The sequence below is a fragment of the Pelodiscus sinensis genome, chromosome 3 (genome assembly GCF_049634645.1).
Source record: "Pelodiscus sinensis isolate JC-2024 chromosome 3, ASM4963464v1, whole genome shotgun sequence".
Taxonomy (NCBI): Eukaryota; Metazoa; Chordata; order Testudines; family Trionychidae; genus Pelodiscus; species Pelodiscus sinensis.
In genome coordinates this window covers 113723023-113742144 of record NC_134713.1, presented here as the reverse complement: position 1 = coordinate 113742144, position 19122 = coordinate 113723023, and the positions used below count along the sequence as shown (strand labels likewise).

Sequence of the window (19122 nt, the reverse complement as noted above, 5' to 3'; positions counted from 1 at the left end):
TGTTGTGCAGAGCTGACCCGGCTGTGAGAGAGACACGCTCCTCTGGCCCCACCAGCACAACTGTATTAAGAAAGGGGCCTTATGGGCTGCAGCCCCTAAAGTTACTGTGTTCTGGGCCAGCCTTCCCTGGTGTGGGAAGGAGACAGCTCTGTGCGCTGCCATTCCTCCCCCCACACACACACACACACTCCCCCTCATAGCTGGAGCCACGGTGGGCACCAAGACACACTCTCTCTGCAGATCATATCAGCTGTGATTCTCGGCCAATAGGAGCTGCAGGAAGGGCAGTGCTTGCAGGTAAGTGGAGTAGCACAGAGCCACCTGTTCCCACGCACACATTGGAGCTGCCCCAAGTGAGCACCCCAACCACCTGCCCCAGTCCTGAACCTCTTCCACTACTTTAACCTCCCTCTGAGACCCCACCAACTCTGAGCCCCCTTCTGCACCCACAACTCCTTCCCAGGCCCCGCCCCAACCTCCTGCCTGCCCCTTAGTATGCTCCTGCACTCCAAACTCTTTGGCCCTTGCCTGGGGCCCCCTCCTATACCACGAACACTTCATCCCCTTCCCAAACACTCTGAATCCCTCAGTCCCACCCCCAGGCATCCATATGCAGAATGACTTGTGTCGCACACCATCTCTACATTGGTACACAACAAAACGTTCATTCTATACATGAACATAATACATTAGAGGGAACAGTGCAGGATGCTGGGGATTTTGGTCTGTCTTCTTTTGAACCACAAAGGACCACATACTAGGACCACCTGGCATTACCTAACCAATTTCCTGCCACTGCAGAGACATCTGGAACTGGGGGCGCTTTGGCCTTCCCTGTCTGTGTTACACAATTTCATATTCTGAGGATTAAATGCTTTACTCTAACTGAAGTCTCTGGGTTTACTGAGTGGAACGTCATGAACCCCAATATGCATTAAGTAGATCATCTTGTCTCTTCCAGCCTTAATCTCCATGAAACTAGGACTTATACAAACTATTTTACTGGGGAAAGCCCCATGAGTCATCTTGAATTGATGAGGGTCCTAGAGAGCATGCACTGGTGGTCAGCTATATTTCAACACAAAGACAGCAAGCTCAAACATAAGGTTCCACTTTCCAACATACGTACCCCTTTATTTTCAACGGCTCCAAACTAAACACCCAACAACTGCCTACTACCTCTGCCCTCTTTCTGCTCCCTCCCCTGCCCAAGGAAACCCATTTACACAATAGACTATTAAACGTTCCCTACCTCCTATATACAAAATAAATTCATAAGTTTAAGACAGTTTTCTGGGATGGGGGAAAACAATTGTGTTTGCCTTTGTGCATTGCCAATGTATGCTACAACTTAACCCACTGCAAATTCACACTGGATCACTTTGTCAACTAGAGAAGACAATAGCTGTGAAGACAACACCTCCTGAATGGGCACGTGTCACCATCAGCGCATTTCAGGTCAGACAGAAGCACAACTTACTTGTAGGAGCACTCTATAGAGCGGAAAGGTGGGCAAGCATACGGGGTGTGCCATTCAAACAAGTAGGTGCAATCTGGAGTTTCTTTCAGAAACACTGGCTGAGAAAGATAGAATTAGAGAAGTTTGTATTTCACATCTCTAAATACAGAGGTGAACAAAAGTTTCCCCAACTTCCTGATTTGACTTTCAAACATGGATACAGTTAGACAAGACACCAATCAGGAGATCCTGGCAAATCCATAGATATCCACAGACGCAGATACCTATGGATGTGGATATCCGCAGATGATTTTTTGCAGATGCAAGTTTTATGTTTGTGTAGGGCTCTACTGATTACAGCTCTAAAATTCTAATATATAGTTGAATGAAGACAATACCTTCCTGTGTTACTAGTCCTAAAGTTGTGTAAGTGACCAGAGCTCAGGAAAGCGCCATTCACCAGAGGCTTATGTTACCCAGAGGAAAGAGTGAGGAACCACGGGCTCTTGTAGGGGATTGTAGGGAGGGAGGAGTAGCAGAGCAGCGTAAGTGCCACTGCTTCTTTAAGCAAAGAGGAAAAAGGAAAGAGGAATCAGAACAGACAGAGCTGCTAGCTTTTGCCAAAATGCCCCCCAAAAGGGTATTGGGAAAGCAGAGCAACCCTAAAGCCACGGTCTTTTAAGAGCATGGACTAGGGAAAAAGGAGCAGAGGATCAGGTAATGGAGGGCCATCTATCCCTTCAAGAGGCTATTGAGACTTTCAGAAATAGCCCTATGAAGATAACATTAAATTGCATTTATGGAGGGAACAGATTTGATGCACTGGAGGGTGACAGAACAGGAGTTGCTGACCTGGCAAAAAAGCAGGCCTGGCTTTGGAAAGCGGGGCTTTAGGAGCATGGCAGTGCAGCAATATATTTCTTCCAGATTAAGGGGTTTAATCTTCAGGCACGTACATTCCAGGAAGGCATTAATGTTCTGCAATGAATCTCTTCTGGCAATGTGTGTTTCAAATTGGTGTCAATCACACTTTTTAAAAGGTCAAGCAGCCTTAAAAAAGTAGAGTCTACCGCTTGCAGTCAGTGGTAAGATTAAAATTATCAAGAAAAATACATTTCCCAGATTTCTGTACCTTCTGATAATTTGCTTATAAGGTATGTTTGTTATGCATTCAGAGATAACAAACAAGAATAAAAAGAATGTCCTAGTCTTCTGTAGGATCGCTTCTCAGCCTCTTGAAGGCCAAGATCAAGTGTAGTGTCTGTTCTTCTGAAGGACAGGGTAATCCTTAAATCATGTACTTTACATACGAGGGAATAATTTGTCTTATTGTAATTTGTCTTTCCCAGTCTCCTTTAAAAGCCAATTCAGGGCTCATGATTCAACTACTATAATCATAGTTAATTCTCCAGTATGAAGAATGGTGGTGATTTCCCTGAGGTCCCCACATCATGGCAGGCACACATCCAGACACCATGTCAGGATTCCCTTCATTTAGCTGCTGATGCATTTTTTAATCTAGCCACATTACCTCACAATTAAGAAGATCAATCAATTTAATTCAGTTGGAAAGAGTTTTTAACAGAGGTCTACATTTTTCTTGAAGACAAGATGCCTAGCTTCCTTTACACTCGTCTCCCCAGCATCTCTGAATACAGTAGCATTTGAGGATAATTGCAGAAACTATTCTCAGTGTACAAAAGAGATACTCACCTCCAGCGCATTGTGATCACAGTAAAAAAATATGGCAGTTGAGCGTTCATATATTTTGTGGCATTTCTCCCCACTGGTGTAGTTGATTTTTATTAACCCATTTTCGTAAGTCAGCTTCTCAGTATACAAACCTTTTAAAATAGAAGCAAATTACTACTTGAATCCAACTACAGAAAGCTATATCCAGTACCTTTCATAACTACAGTCAATACTTCTGCCAGCAGAGCTACAAGGACTAGGTAAGGGACAACAGTTTAAAAGGGATAACTTTCCGCCAATCTAGTCTTGGATTATGACAGAAGTTGCAGGGGTTCGTTATATTAGACATTTTAGATACAAATAACTCTTAGCTTTGAAAGAAAGAGATACAGAAAGACTGCGACATTGAGAGGCTGTGTGTACTCTTCTGCAATTTTTCTGTTGTCGCTGTCAGTTAGATGACAATGTGCAAGGGTTCTTTCTACTCTGAAATCACCCAAACATTTTCATTGACTCCAGGAGAGAGATCTTGGAATTATTGTGGATAGTTCTCTGAAAACATCTACTCAATGTGCAGCAGCAGTCAAAACAAACTAATAGTGTCAGGAATCATTAAAGGGGGATAGAGAATATCTTATTGCCTCTATATAAATCCATGGCATGCCCACATCTTGAATATTGGGTACAAATATTGTTGCCTCATCTAAAAAAAAGATATCTTAGTATTGGGAAAAGAAGTTCAGAAAAAGGCAACAAAAATGGTTAGGGTTTTGGAGTGGCTGCCATATGAAGAGAAATTATAAAGATTGGGACTTTTCATCTTAGAAAAGAGGAAGCTAAGGAGGGGGGATATGATAGATATCTAGAAAATCATGACTGGTGGGGAGAAAGTGAATAAGGAAGAATTATTTACTTGCTCCCATAACATAAGAACTAGGGGTCACCACGTGAAATTAATAGGTAGCAGACTTAAAACAAATAAAAGGAAATACTTCTGCATGAAACACAGTCAACCTGTGGAACTCCTTGCCAGAGGATGTTGTAAAGTCCAGGACTTTAACAGGGTTCAAAAAAAAAAAAAAAAAAAAGCGCTAGATACATTGATTGAGGGTAGGCCAATCAATGGCTATGGCCAATTTTATACTAAAATCTGTGGGGCAGTGGTTCTTTACCTCTGGGAGCGCCACAGTAAAGCACAATGCCACTAAAAAGCTGTACCCACTCCCAGGTCGTGCAGCAACCCCATCCCAACTCTTCTTCATTGAATCCAACTACCATACCTGCTACTTTCTTAAAAGATGGGTCTGTCTTCTTTACTTGGCATGATGACACATTGTTCAGATGACCTGGATGAGGGCATGCTTCCGTTATTCCCTCACAGACTCTGAAATAGTAGTCGTATTCATCCGTACTCACTTTCTTCTCCTTCCCCGAAAGAGGCCTCAGATCATACACAAAACCGTACCTTGGATCTTTCACTTGACAGTTATCACCTTTAAATCAAGGTTAATAAAAGGCTTACATTGCAAATAAATTAATACAGCTATATACAAGCTATGCAGTGTACACTCAGTGATATATACCCATAGTTGTGAAGTTAAACCTGCAAAGGACAGTCCTAATTAGGGAGGCTCGTGTCTTTCATTCCTAAGAACCCTAGGGAACTTTTGTTGCAAAACTTTGCTTGAAGGCCACTTCAGTTAAAGCAACTCATTTCTGTGGGTCATGTGAGAAGCTGCTTGAATTAAATTATCACTAAATGTTAAAACTATGTATTAGAGGAAAGCTCAACAATTTCTAATCGCCTCTTAAAATGGTTGGATTAAAAACTGCTTTATAATATTCCTGGTTTAAAAGCAATACTCAAATAGACTCATGAGGTAAAATATGGTCATGGGTCCGTCTAGGAAACAAGACAGAGAGCACAATTAAATAGTCAACTTTCATCATGCCAAAAGATTAACAGCAGAAGCGTGCTACGTTCAGCATCTTTATTTATTAACCATCTTCCAAGGGAGGGTGAGCAGTGAGTGAGGTAGCCAGGAGGAGAGCTGTTTTGCAGGGCAGTTTATCTCGTTTCTGTCTAGTACAGGGCTCTAACACCTTTCTATAAGCATCAAGTGACAATATTGGCCTAAACCATACTTAAGGTCTGATCTGCAGTGGCAACTTATGTTAAGATGCTTACCTATAGGGCCTGTATATCATATCTGTACTGAAATGCAAGCACTAGAGTAGTTGTGGGTTAAACAGCAACTTGGAGAGCCAAACCCTCAGCTGTCTTCAGGTGTGGAACTACACTGCTTTACAACAGCTAAGATTCTGGTGCCATAGTTTTAAACAGATTTTAATGAAATCAAGATAAGTGTATTGAAAATCAGCACTGTGTATTTCAAGCTATTCCTTCAATAATGCCAAACTTACTAGAGCCTGAATAAATTCCAACGTGGTTGGCCTTTGGAGCCCAAAACAGCAGTGCTGATCCTAAAGCACTATCGAGAGGAACACTAACGGTTCAGAGTATTCTTACAGCACAGCTTCTGAATTTTGTTTATACATCAATGACAACTTAAACAGAAAAAATTAAGCATTCAGGACCACAATGGCACACCTAAGTTAACAGAAGGATTCTATGGAAGCCTGGACATTTAATATTACAGCTTGAAGTAAAGCTGCACTCAACTCCTACCAGCATGAAGGGTAAGATTATGAAGCTGGATCAGATACCGGTACTGCTCTTGGATCACTCTGAATCACAGAATACGGTAAAAGTAAACAATGTCTCGTTGTTACCATTCACAGGTATATGGATTTTTCAGATACTAAAAGCTCTATTTTCATAACCAAGTGCTCTGAGAAGTCGTGTATGAAGGAATAAACACATTATGTACAAAAAAACTAACATTAAGGAAGATGATCAGATTTCATGTTCAAAACCAGTTTAGAAGTTTACCTTCTGCTCTGTGAACAGGACAGGCTGCTAAGGTTCTCCAAATAAAGACAAATTCACAACCATCCTCCTGCTGAAATATGGGTGATCCCTACAAAACAAACATATAGGGATTAATCACCAGTCTGAATATTTCTCTTTTCTAGGTAAGCAGACAAATTTTCCCAGCCCTACACTGCCATGGGCTGCCGGTGTTTTCCAGACGCCAATCCTATACTGCCGCTGGCTGTTGGGGTTCCCTGGCTCCGTGCCACGACAGGTCTTCTGAGGCCCTGGATCCTATGGTGCCACAGGCACCTAAGGCTTCAGTGGCTGCTGGCCCCATGCTGCCAAAGGTGCCTGGCATTCCCCAGCTCCCTGGCTCTGCACTGCCATGAGCTGCTGGAGTTCTCCAGTCCCTGGCCCCAGCACTACTGTGAGGCTCCTCCAGTCCCGCTGTCCCCAGCCTCCAATTTTCCCCTTTCCAGAAAAAACACAAATAAAATACACTGTTAAGTGCCATAAAACTGACTTATATACGAGTTTCACACACAAACTTACTATGGTTCGATCACACTGAAAGAGGATACGTGTAGAATAACGCTGTTTATCTCTGCATGTGTCACCATTCAAGTAAGTGATACTAAGAGACCCATCAGTAGCAGCTTGAGGACTTATCTGGATAACACCAAGGTTCTGGCTCTTATCAGCATATTTCACACATGATCCTATTGCACCACCTGCAGGAACAGGAAATCTTATGCCTTCATCTTGCACTTTCATTATAGACAAGTTTACTTTAAAAAAAAAAAAAAAAAAAAAGCAGAGAAGGTCCAAAAGTGTAGTACCATGTATTAATGTGAACTGGTCAGCGATCAGCTATGCAGGAAGTGTCACCAGCTCGTCCAAAACTGACAGCACATTTTATTCAGAACTTTGTTTTATTAGACAATAGACTGAAATGCACCGTGGTAAAAAAATTTTATTCATTCGTGTTTCCAGCAAGTTGTTTTACCACGTGAAGATAAATAGAACGGGCTTTTTTCAAAATGTATGTATGGCTCCCACCTTTGCTATAACATGTACTAGCAACACAGTGGTTCAATGCTAAAACAAACATAACACATCAAAGAGATAAATATCAGTTCTTTACTTCACAAAAATTACACAATTGGTGCCTAAGTTAAAAACCACAAACTAGAATGACAGTATTCTAATGCACCGCTGTCCACTTACCTGGGCACCCAGGCACATACGGCAGAGGCTTGCAAACATTCAGATAAAAAGTTCTTGTTTTTGCCTCTTTTGTAGTATCTATAGCGATCCAGGCCTCCCCCTCTTTGCTCAAGTCACTTAGATCATATTCATTGCCAGCTGAGTCTGAAAATATATTTGGGATGTACAGTAAATTGGAGGATATATAAAGCAGTCCCCCTGAGAAGCCCAAATTCCTCACTTTCATTAATCATTGTCACTATCAATATTTGCTTTTTAGCAGCCTCTCAAGATATGCTGCAGCGCATTCTCTAGGTGCCAAAAAGTTATCAGGAGGGCTTACATGTGACCAACTAAAGAGCTAAGCCACTAGAGAAAAAGGGGCATCATGTGACTCAGATGTGGATTACTGATCAAAATAGACATCTAATGTTTGAATTATTTTTCTAATGTTTTATACGCACCATTAAATAACTGCAGTTGGTCCCTCCATAAGTCACCTACTCACATTTTTTACATATTTATAAATTATAATTACATTTGATTTCTTTTTTTTTTTTTTTTTTTTTTACAAAAGATTCAAAACTAGCGCTAACAAACAAGGGTTAGAAGACTTCATCCAGACTCTTATCCCTGAAGATAGAGTTTAACATTTTTTACCCTACCTCAAATTTGCACCCATCTGAAGAGAAAGCTTTACCTTTTGTTCCATTACCCTCTTCCCCTCATATGCATTTCATGAAATGTCCCCAGAGTCTCAGTGCACTTACCAGTAACCTGGCAGTCTACTGGTGCCGGGGCACATGCTAAGGCAGTGTGAAACTCAAAGAAAGTATCATGGATGCCCTGTTCACTGTTTATTTCTTCCTCCACAAATTTAAGTTCTCCAGGATACGAGTCATTACAAATAAAAGTCACAGTAAAAGTGTCTGATGCTCCTGTGTGAAGAAGAGACAACAAATGATCTACTGTTGGGTTTAACTGAGATTTGTCTTATCTTTAATTAAAAAAAGAGCACTCCAAGAACAGTCCCTGCATAATCAACACATCCATTGTTGTCAAATTAAATTACCATATATACAGGTTCATAAGACGACTTTTTTTGGGGGGGAAAAAAAAAATCTCATGTTACGAGTGGGGGTCGGCTTATGAATAGGTTCTCGCCTGCCACTATGATTCTAGAAGTGGACTGCGGGCACTGAGCCCCTCAGCTCCCAGCCAATAGAAGCTGAAAGACTCAGTGCTTGCAATGAGCACCTCTATCAGCCCATGCTGATATTGACAAGCTAGGACTGGAAGTCTGACCCATTTTATAAGCCGACTCCAGATAACAGTGACTTTTTACCATTTTTCCCTGTAAGTTTGGAGGGGTTGGCTTATAAACGAACAGGCTTATGTTAGAGTATATACAGTAAGCTACAAACCTTATCTGTCAGTAAAATTCTACCTCGCTGACCATAATTTATAATAGCAAATCGAAACTCCTGAACAGTGTTTAGAGGGCCTGGGCCAAAATTAGTATTAAGATCTGGGCCAATACCCCAACTTGAACATACTTGTCATAGAAATAACAACAAATCATGGGCCTCTGAAGTGAGCATCGGTAACAAGCATACCCAGTAAGAACTGTGCTTCTTGACACCTTGATTACAAAACAAGCAATACATAGGAATACACGTCCCATCACTGTTCAAACCTCAAATTTTGTTACCATGGCTGCTGACAAGTTGTCCATGAAAATATGAGCTCTGTTATCTAAGCAACGTCAAGTAGGTTGGCTCAGACAGTAAGGAAACTGTTAGTTTTCGAAACTGCAGCACTACTGGCCTATTTCAATGGAATAGATTTCAAGCAACCAAAGGAAAAAAAAAAAAAAAAAAAAAAAAAAAAAAGAACTCTATACTGTCAAGCTTCTCTGCAGTAAATCAGCTCCCAGCACTAACTCCTAAGGCATCCACACTGGCAAGGCACTTATTGTGCACTAACTCTTCAGTTGCTGCGCTCTGGGTAAACCACCTCTTGCTGCACTCTGGATACAGCGCTTAGAGGCCAGTATGGACACCTGAATCTTTTGTGGTGACTGGTCTCCAGAAATGACCCATAATCCCTCAAGTCCCATCTGCCTTTGTTTGGAACTCTGCTGTATGCCTTGCAGGCATATGCATATCCCCTTTCAGAGCTCCGTCTTGGACAGCCTGCATGAGGTGTTGATTTGCTCCAGGACACAGAACAAACCATTCTGGGGCAGGCATCTCTGTGTGGGAGTGAGAGAGCGATAGCGAGACAGTTCTGTGCAAAGAGCCAAGAGGGGCTGAGATGTTGGGGTTTCCCGTCCCTCTGCCTCTAGGAGGAGTTGTTTTCTACTGCTATCTGAGCACTAGTCAGCATGCTGACATCCTCAAAACAGTCTCTCCCCTGGCATGCGCACGCACGCACCCTCCCCGACTTCTGTTGAAAAGCAGCTGTCAACGTTGGAGGATGACGATGGAGTACTGGAATTGGGAAACCTGCCCCACGTGATGCAGACTGCCCCAAGCAGCATTAAAAAACCCTTCCTAAAGCACCTTACAGACAGTTTCATAGGGATGGGATAGCTACTACAATGCACTGCTGTCAGCTTTTGCAATGCCCCAATGTGGACATGTTCCATTGTCACAAGGAGCTCAGGGTGGACACACAACAGCGGTTTTCCTTCTGTGCTCTGTGAGCAGGACACAAGAAATAATTCTTCTGCTCTACTCTGCACTGATTAGGTTGCAGCTGGAGTAGTGTCTAGTTCTGGGCACCACATTTCAAGAAAAATGTGGAAAAATTGGAAAAGATCCAGAGAAAGCCAACAAAAATTATTAAAGGCCTAGAAAACATGAGGTATGAGGGAAGAAAGAATTGGGTTTGTTTAGTTTGGAAAGGAGAAGACAGAGGACATGATAATGGTTTTCAAGTATTCAGAAGGGTATTACAAAGAGGAGGGGGGAAAAATTGTTCTCCTTGGCCTCTGATGATAGGACAAGAAACAATGGGCTCAAATTGCAGCAGGGGAGGTTTAAGTTGGACACTGGGAACCTTAAATACTGGAATACATTGCCTGGGGAATTTGTAGAATCTCCATCTCTGGAGATATTTAAGAGCAGTTTGGATAGACATCTCTCAGGGGTGATCTAGATGGTGCTTGGTCCTGTTGTGAGGGCAGGGGACAGGACTTGATGATCTCTCGAGGTGCCTTCTAGTTCTAGTGTTCTATCAACCTTCCAATTACTTTTCATAATTGCAGGTTGTACATTTTATCTGACGCTCATCAACAGTAACATGTTTGGTTAAGATGTCACCAATCTATGGAGTGTCATTTAAAATGAAGCATAATGCTTAAGACCCTCTTTGCCTGGCATTCCTTTCTCCAAAGGTCGTATTCTTTTCCCACTGAACTCCTCCCCCATCCTGGAACCCAGGAATGTAGTAGACTCAGATATACAAGTTAACGTTTTCTAGGGCATGTTTCACCTTCAGAAAGTTAGTCTTGATAAGAAGTAGCAGCAGTCATTCAACACAGTATGTGACCTACAGCCAATTAAAATTTATTGCTCAAAATGTCTGAAAAGCTTCCCCTCCCACCAAGAAAATAAAAAATTGCAGGTAATTCAGACAGTTTTGCCCCCAAAGTAGTAACTTGGTTTTTAGTTTCAATCTGAAACAAGTTCATTTTGGTTTTCCCAATCCTTCCCACTTTTCCAGTGTGTAGAAAGCCAGGGGAGTGGATGAGGGGATGTTTTAGGTTTTTATTAAAAAGCACAGAAAAAAATATGAACAATTGAGTTAAATTTTGACACTTGTTTCTCTGAAAAATTGAGAATCTTAACTCAGATAAATTGTTCAAAGCGGTCAAAGACCATGGTGTGGAAAAGAAACCACCACCACAGAACCATAGCAAACACTAATTCATTGAAACTGAAGCATACAATTTTAAACTCACCTGATTGTACCTGAAAATTGCCTCTGTAGGTAAGAGTAAGAAATCCTTCCGAGGACAGAGAGAGGGTTTTATCCAAACCCACAATCCTCACTGATGTAACATTCTCTAACTCACATCCACCAGCTGGTTTTCCATCAATAGTGCCACATTCTGGCACAGGTCCACAAATATTTAGCTAAAAAGGAATGCGAATGAATATTCATTTCCCTGAAGAATTTAACTTTGAGAATCACTCACATGAAAGTACTATCAGAAAACAGCCTCCACTGCTTCTAGCCCACAAGAGGGCTGTCTATACACTCCCCCTGATTCTTGCTTACTTCCTTTTTCATGTATACTAACATCAAAACAAAAGGTAGTTCCTCAGTTTATGGGCCCCCACTATCATCCAAAATAAAATATAGTAAAACACAGCAAAGACGACACCTATTTTGTAATTGTCCGCATCAAAAAAAAATGGATTTAAAGTTTCTTTCGAGATGCACCAATTGTCATTTTGGGTATTTCCCCATATTTCTCTCCCCCACTACTAAAGAAACTATTTAACTGCCATCCACTCCTCTCCCAAAGTAGGGCATTGCATAACCAACTTATAAGGATACCAGCACAAAGACAGGATCAGCAGTCAAACTTTCCTCTATCAACTAAGACCAGAAGGCATGAACAGACCTTTGGCTTGTTGCGGTTTGTACGTTTAAAAAAAAAAAAAAAAAAAAAAAAAATTACCTTAAATTGTCTCCCAATTCCACTGGCTGAATAAGCTTTTTCTGAAGCTAATGGTTGCATGTTGAACAAAAAGCCACTGCTTGGATCTCTCACAGAGCAGGACTGAAAAAACATTAAGGAAAAAGGGGGATGGAAAGAAAAAAGGTTAATTATTTTAAGAGATCTGAATATAAACTTGGAATTACTAAACTATATCTATGTAACATTTGTAAATTTGTGGATATACAACAGTTATTTCCATATGTATATAATTGGTACAAACAAATGTGATTACTCCTCACACGTGGTGGATGACTCTGACTCTCCCTACCTAAAAAGATGAGACGTTGTATACGAGTGTAAAATAACTTCAGCTTTACAAATACATTTAATCATCAGGATGGAGCTAATAAATTTAATTTAGACCAACAGTAGTAACAGTAACACCAATTTCTATTCTTTAGCGCAATGCAAGGACAGCTGCCCATTTACTCTTTGTGAAGCTAGAAATCATGCATTACTGGTACAAATGAATATAATGCTTTATACAGCAAGTCTGAAAAATCTTAAGGAGAACTGGATGAGGAAAGAATGCATCAATGAAACTATAAAAAAAGACAGATTTTGCAACACTGTCACTAGTTTAGATCCAATGCAGGATGCACATGAAAAATCTGAGGGTTACCGAATCGCCAGTGTGGAATGAGTCTGATCTACCAATAGATACTTACAACTCCTGGTGCAGTTTTGATAAATTGAACATAAATCCTTAGACAGCTATAATACACTTGAAAGTTTGTTGACGTCAGTAGGAGTGAAAACAATTCAATGTTCACAAAAAGTAAGTTACCCTTCTCTCCAGGAGTAGTTCTTCTATGTCAACATTCTAGTCTATTAGTAGGGCCACTTGGGAAAATTGCCTTAGTGCTTCTCCTGATCTGCCTGCTCTGATCTCTTAATGGAAGGCTTCACTCTTCAGCACTGGTGTGCATACGGGGTGTGCCAGGTTTGCCCAGGAACACCCTAATATCTTAGGGTTGCCAGGTGTCCAGTTTTCTACTGGACAGTCCTTTTTTTTGGGCTCTGTCAGGTAAAAAAAAATCCAGAAAATACCGGACATGTGCAAGGTCCGGTATTTTCTGGTTTTCTGACTGGGCGCAGGGAGACCTGGCAGGGAGAGTGGCTGGGAGGTGGGGCGCGATCGGCGCTGGGAGCCCTGGCTGCATGTGAGGAGGAGGGGCAGCCCGGTCTGTGCTCCTGCACGCTGGTCAAGCACATGGTGGAGCCACAGCCGGACTGACTTGTGCTTTGCCTGGACCGTGTGGGGGGCGGGAGCGCCCTGGGATCTGCAGTGTCCAGGTCAGTCCTGCTCCCCACCAGCTGATACACTCCTCGCCCCCACTTCTCCAGATTGCCCCCAACCCTCCCCCCCAGCTCAGCTTTCCGCCCTCCCCCCCCCTCCTCCCAGCCAGTCCTATCCCCCCCATGAAGTGTGTGTGTGTGTGTTTATTTAATATAAAGACTACCTGGTAACCCTATATGGTCTCAAAAAAAAAAAAAAAAAGTGGCTTTGCGTTTTAATTTGATTGCATGATACGCTCTTAGTTTTAAAGTATGGATTGCTGTATTATGCAATAAGCACTGAATTTCACATGTAAAAAACAAACTAAGTAGTACAATGTCCCATAGTTATGTTTGTATTTAAGTAAAATGTAGTTGTTAACTAAACTTTTTTTTTTTAAATTAAGTTTGTTTATTTTTATTCAAACAAACTAAAGGATGTCCTTTATGACTGAGTATTAAATAAATGTTTGCCTTAAAAAAAATTCTTTAGGTGCACATCCTAATGAAATATGCTGCGCACTACTATGCTCTTGAGTATTCCAAGTCCAGTCCCTTTCAGTAGCTCTACATTAACTTTAAAAAACTACTTTTTCTGCAAAACTGCTTTTATCAATGTGAGAAAAAGGGACAACCAGCAGCACAGAGCACAAAGAACATTTTTAATGGCTACTAAATAGCTCTCTCCACTCTCACCTGAGTTTCATCTTTTGTTGTTGTGACTGGGCAAGCAGCTTCCGTTTCCCACAGAAAGGTGACAACACATTCTCGATTATCAATAAACCTAGGGCTGCTACTCTGAAAATTCAAATTGCAAAGAGAACAAAATCAGAGAGACTAATTTCAAGTGCAGCTGTGTTTCAGCTTATGTCAAAACTCCCAATTCTTTAGAAATTTGCTATTTTAAATAAGAGTTTGGGGGCAAATTCTCCCTTGATTGAGAATCTGGCTTAAAAAAGGTTACTGAACATGAACTTTGTGAAAAACTCTTCACTATGGAAAAAATAAAACTTTCAGTATGCAAGATGGCTACACTGATCAAACAGTGTACACTGAATAGCTAGCTGCATTAAACACCTGCATTAACAAAAAAAATCTTAGTTATAAACTTATCCATTCCAATTAAAAATTAGAGATTTCAGGACTTGGCAAAACTTTGCAAGCAATTAAGTAGGGCCATCAAATGCTAGAGCATTGGGTTTAACTATTTCAAATGAAAAATGTTCAGAAGCTTACTGTGAAAGAATGTTGTAAGTCCAATATTACTCTGCAACATTTTGCTTGTGTGTGTTAAAATTCACACAAATATGTCCTTATATCCCTTATATGAAAATACTGAGCATGATACTATAATACAGAGTCATGCAATATTTCAAAAGTTTAGGGTACAGCAAGAACAAACTTAGAAGAATTATTCTGGGCCTTCTGCCTTAACTCCACATAAACAAGGGAATTCAGATTTAAGTCAGTTAATGAATTGTAATTTCCATATGACCAAATGGGAAACTGTTGTATAGTCATGACAAAGCATAGACACAGTGAAACTGTTAAACCTGGTTGCCTTATGAAATACAGTACACAGGTTTCCTCATTTTGGATCTAAACTCTCTATGGTTGCATACTGTAAGTTCTCCAATGCACGTGTAACTTAAAACTAGTGGAGTTACATCTGTAAGTCCTCATGCATATCAGTGTCATAGGAGAGCTAGTCTAAAATATTGCCTCCAGATCACACCATTGACTTCTCAATTGCTATAGTCTTGTTCGTTAGCTAGGTATTTAAAAGACTCTAAGTCAACTCTAGATACGACTGCTGAAGCATCACAGTGATTGAAACAAAAAAAAAAAAAGCGCCCACTATTCAGTCTTCAACATGTCCCCAGTAGAACACTGCTTCAGCACCCCAGACAGAGCCTTAGAAGATTAATATAATTAGGAGACTACTAAAAGCATTTCCATCCTTACAAAAGTGCCCTTGGAGCAGGTAAAATGGATTATAGTTGTATAGGAGGTTCTCTTCCCATCAGAATTGATGCACATGGAACCATTTGTGTAGGTTAGGAGGACTCGACCACGTCTTTCGATTACTAGGCCTTTGCTAGCAACCCCCAGGTTACTAATGGAAGTGGTTTCTGAAAAGGAATCCTAGAATGAAGAAAAAAAAAAAAAAAAAAAAAAAAGATTGCCAGTGAAACAGTCTTCGCTTCTCAAAAAGTAAAATAATAAAATCAAGGTTCCCTTTCTCTGCTCTACCCAGAGTTTTTTACCAAGCTAAGATGACATTCTGTAATATCCTTTTTTCAAATATGCAGTCAACTATGAAACAGCAATGGAGAAATTAAGAAATCTATCTTTCCCCCGCCCCCTCAAAATGATCTTGACATTTAACAGTCCCCCCAAAGATAGATCAATTCCATCTATAAATCGTGCTTTACAGAAAGGTGTCTAAAAGGCTCCCTTAAACCTTTACGATCCCTGTCAGCTAACTACAGCTCAACAAAAGGATTTTGAGTACGGGATCCCAAATTGTGGTACTTGTCCCACTTGTGATGCGAGAACTTGACTGATCCAAATAAATTGACTGAACAAGCTTTTAAGAATATGGTACAAGACTCGGTTGGGACATCACTGTTTTGGAGAGCCTGAAAAAGCTTTCATCTGACATCTAATGCTTCTGCAGTTTGTCCTGCTCATGAGAGATCAAGCAGTCATGAACAATAGGGTATTTCCCCAGAAGTGCCCTATTAGGTTCCCATAGGACAGAGCCCAAGTAGATTTCCGAGTTTGCAATATGTTCATCCAGGCCAACAACCACCACCCTCTGCAATTGCAATGTCCAGGAAAGTGAAAGACTGATGACAGTGGACTATTATGTTTCCCTACTGTATCTCAATCCTGATGCAAAACCAATTCATGCTGCCATTCCTCCTGACAGAATTCAGCACCCCAATTAATATAACATCCATTATTCTGTACCCCCTGCACAGAAAAAACTAAAATCTGCCAGGGACAAGCACTTCTTCCCCAGCAGCCCAGGCAGCATGTTCCTTCTCGGAGGGAAAAGGGGGAGACAAGCCAACAAGTGAAAGACATGAGTCTCTCTCTAGAAACTGCAGATTGTTGAAAGGTGTAGGACTTTTTATTGTGTGTGATGCAGGCTATAAGTTGAAATGTAGCAGCCCTACATGTGTTTAGGAAATGCTGAATATTTGTAGTTTAAAATAAATTACCAAAACAATTGAAACTGGTATGATTATATCGCATTATTTTGACAAAATAAATTTGGCAGAATTTAAGTTTATGGTGCAGAATCCTCCCAGTATCAACTGCATACAGATTGCAAGTTGTGCATGGCAACAGATGTCAGTGGTTTTTTGTTTGCAAGGGGGCAGACTTGGATAGAGTCTTGCAAAGAAACACTTTGAAACATTTTTCAGATGTATAGCTACACAAAATACTTGTATTGCCCTCACTATCAAATTTGAGTACCTCACAATCATTCATGGATTTTATCCAATATACCTCTGTGACTTAGGAAGTTCTTCCCATTTATAGAAGTGGGGAACTCAGGCACAAGGAGACTAAGGCTAGGTCTACACTGAAGAATTAAGTCAGAAAAAGAAACGCAATTTGCAGTATGCAAATTGTGTATCTTTCTCCTCTTTACTGTCGAAAGAGGCTTTTCCGAAATTTGGTGCATCTACGCAGCACCCCATTTCGGAAAAAAAAGTCCTCTTTTGACACATCCTTCTTCCTTGTAAAACGAGGTTGATAGGGATGGAGAAAGAGTGCATCCACGTTTTTGAAAATTTTTCCAAAAAAAGCAGATGCGCTGCTTGGATGCGGCACTGCTTTTCTGGGATACCTTTTCTGCAGTCTAGACAGAGCCTAAGACAGGTGTGGGCAAGATATGGCCCGGGGGGCTGCATCTGACTTGTCAAGCCTTTCAATCTGGCCAGCAGCCCACCCCACTGAACTCACAGGCAGGGAGCAGCCCCAGGGCTCAGAGCAGTTGGCAGCTCCATCTGACTCTGTGCTGGAGGTAGGGAGAATCTTCATGTGCAGCAACTCCCTCCTTCACCCAGACTCCTTCTCACACCCCATACTTTCTCCTGTACCCTTTTTATCCCTTACCCCAAGCTCCCTTCTGCACCCAAATGCCATCCCAGACCCCGCATCACCTCCATAGAAAAGTGCAGCCCTTGACCACTTACCAAAACCTTGGAGTGCTCCCTCCTCCCCAATCAGAAATTATTGCCTATCCCTGGACTAAGGGTATTTCTACCCAGAGGAGAAAAACGGTACCAGAACTCAGATGGACAAGAAACAGCTGACGGCTAAAGTTTGCTTTTACACTTTAAAGCCCTTCTCTACCACAGTCCATTCTAATGTATAAAATAAAGATCTAGACAAAGAGGTTGTGGATGAGTGAATAGAATGCTATAGGATTTTTGAGGCTTCCTTTCAGTTTGCACAGGATCTGGAAGAGAACTTGCATTGGAGTGGGTACAAGGCCTGAGGCTAACATTAACAGGAAGATGTCTGCATCTGAAAGCAATAAACTGTCATTTTTAGATTGGTTTAACATAAAGCAGGAGGGTGACTGAAATTCTTGGATGGGGACCTCCCCCTCGCTCTTACTAGAATGTTCAGCTGCTGGCTCCTGCAGCGAATTGCAGGTGCATACGCTGCTCAGGACACTGATCGATAACACCGGCTGCACTACCTCCACCCCAGCACCCAGCTCCCCAACCTTTTGTCTTGTTAAATAAGTAAGAGTTTACCAAGAGCGGACCAACACTCATTGGATTTTATTTTTTAAAAGCTTGTGGGATTTAGATGGGGGAAGGAGGATTTTGAGATTCTGAAGAAATGGCCAGAGTTTCCTGACTTATTTTAAGGCAGAACATTATGCATTATCCATCCTCACAAGATAAATTGTATGTGCTGGCTGCAAAATCAAGAAGGTACACAGGGAAAGGTGAGTAACAGAGAGGTGACAAAAATGGGAGACTGGTGGTTACAGTAAGCCAGCCCTCAAGTAACAATGTAGTTTAAAGGAGAGAAACATTTTGCTCCTAAGAGTACATTTGGTATTACTCTAGATGAATGGCCTTCTGAGGGATAGTTTGACCCTTAACTATTAGGGTTATTAAACTACAAACCACAGTCCTACTGGAAGACCTGCTATTTTGCTAATGATTACAACAGTGCTTATAGTCCCCACAGACATTATTTTTACCTTCCTACAGAGCAATTTCGGCATTTAAAATGGATCTTTGACCCACACGTAACATTTGATGTATTAACTTTTGTGGCTGAGGTAAAAGTGACACTCACATGATCTTTTTCATACTTCATCTGACAGACTGAAGCAGATCGATCGCATCCTGGAACAGGAGCCAGAGGACGGCAGACATTGATGTAATATTTCTTGCGCGCATTTGGTTCGGAGTTGTCCATGGCATACCAGTTTTCACCCCGGTCTTCAGATTTCGATAAGCTGTATTGCCAAAGTGGAATATTTATATTCTTAAATTACAACACACATCTATCATATAAATGGAGAAAGCTAGAGAAGTAGGAAGAAGCAAGCAAAATTCATTCTTCAAAAAGTTATTTAACAACTTTTTCAGAAGCAGCAAATACAGTATCTCCTTTACTTGCTACAGTAGACTTCCAATTATCCGGCACCTTTGGGTCCTAGGTGGTGCCGAATTATCAGATATGCTGCAGTATCGGGAGGTCCTGGTACAGGTGCATGGCTTGACAGCTGGCCAGGACACAGTCTCCCTCCCTTTCCCCTTCCCTTTC

The 19122-nt window shown here is 41.3% G+C and overlaps 1 protein-coding gene across 2 annotated transcripts in view; it reads right to left on the bottom strand.

Annotated features, from left to right (window-relative positions):
• The window catches only part of IGF2R (insulin like growth factor 2 receptor), a 96829-nt gene that overhangs the window by 26982 nt on the left and 50725 nt on the right, over positions 1-19122 (bottom strand). For both annotated transcript variants that reach the window (XM_075924562.1, XM_075924563.1), the window contains exons 18-29: positions 18649-18811; positions 15274-15453; positions 14005-14106; positions 11989-12090; positions 11263-11437; positions 8066-8233; positions 7317-7460; positions 6642-6820; positions 6105-6192; positions 4432-4644; positions 3173-3303; positions 1481-1578 (exon numbers count right to left, since the gene is read on the bottom strand). In XM_075924562.1, the coding sequence (XP_075780677.1) occupies positions 1481-1578; positions 3173-3303; positions 4432-4644; positions 6105-6192; positions 6642-6820; positions 7317-7460; positions 8066-8233; positions 11263-11437; positions 11989-12090; positions 14005-14106; positions 15274-15453; positions 18649-18811 (1743 nt within the window). The remainder of the gene's footprint in view (positions 1-1480; positions 1579-3172; positions 3304-4431; positions 4645-6104; positions 6193-6641; positions 6821-7316; positions 7461-8065; positions 8234-11262; positions 11438-11988; positions 12091-14004; positions 14107-15273; positions 15454-18648; positions 18812-19122) is intronic.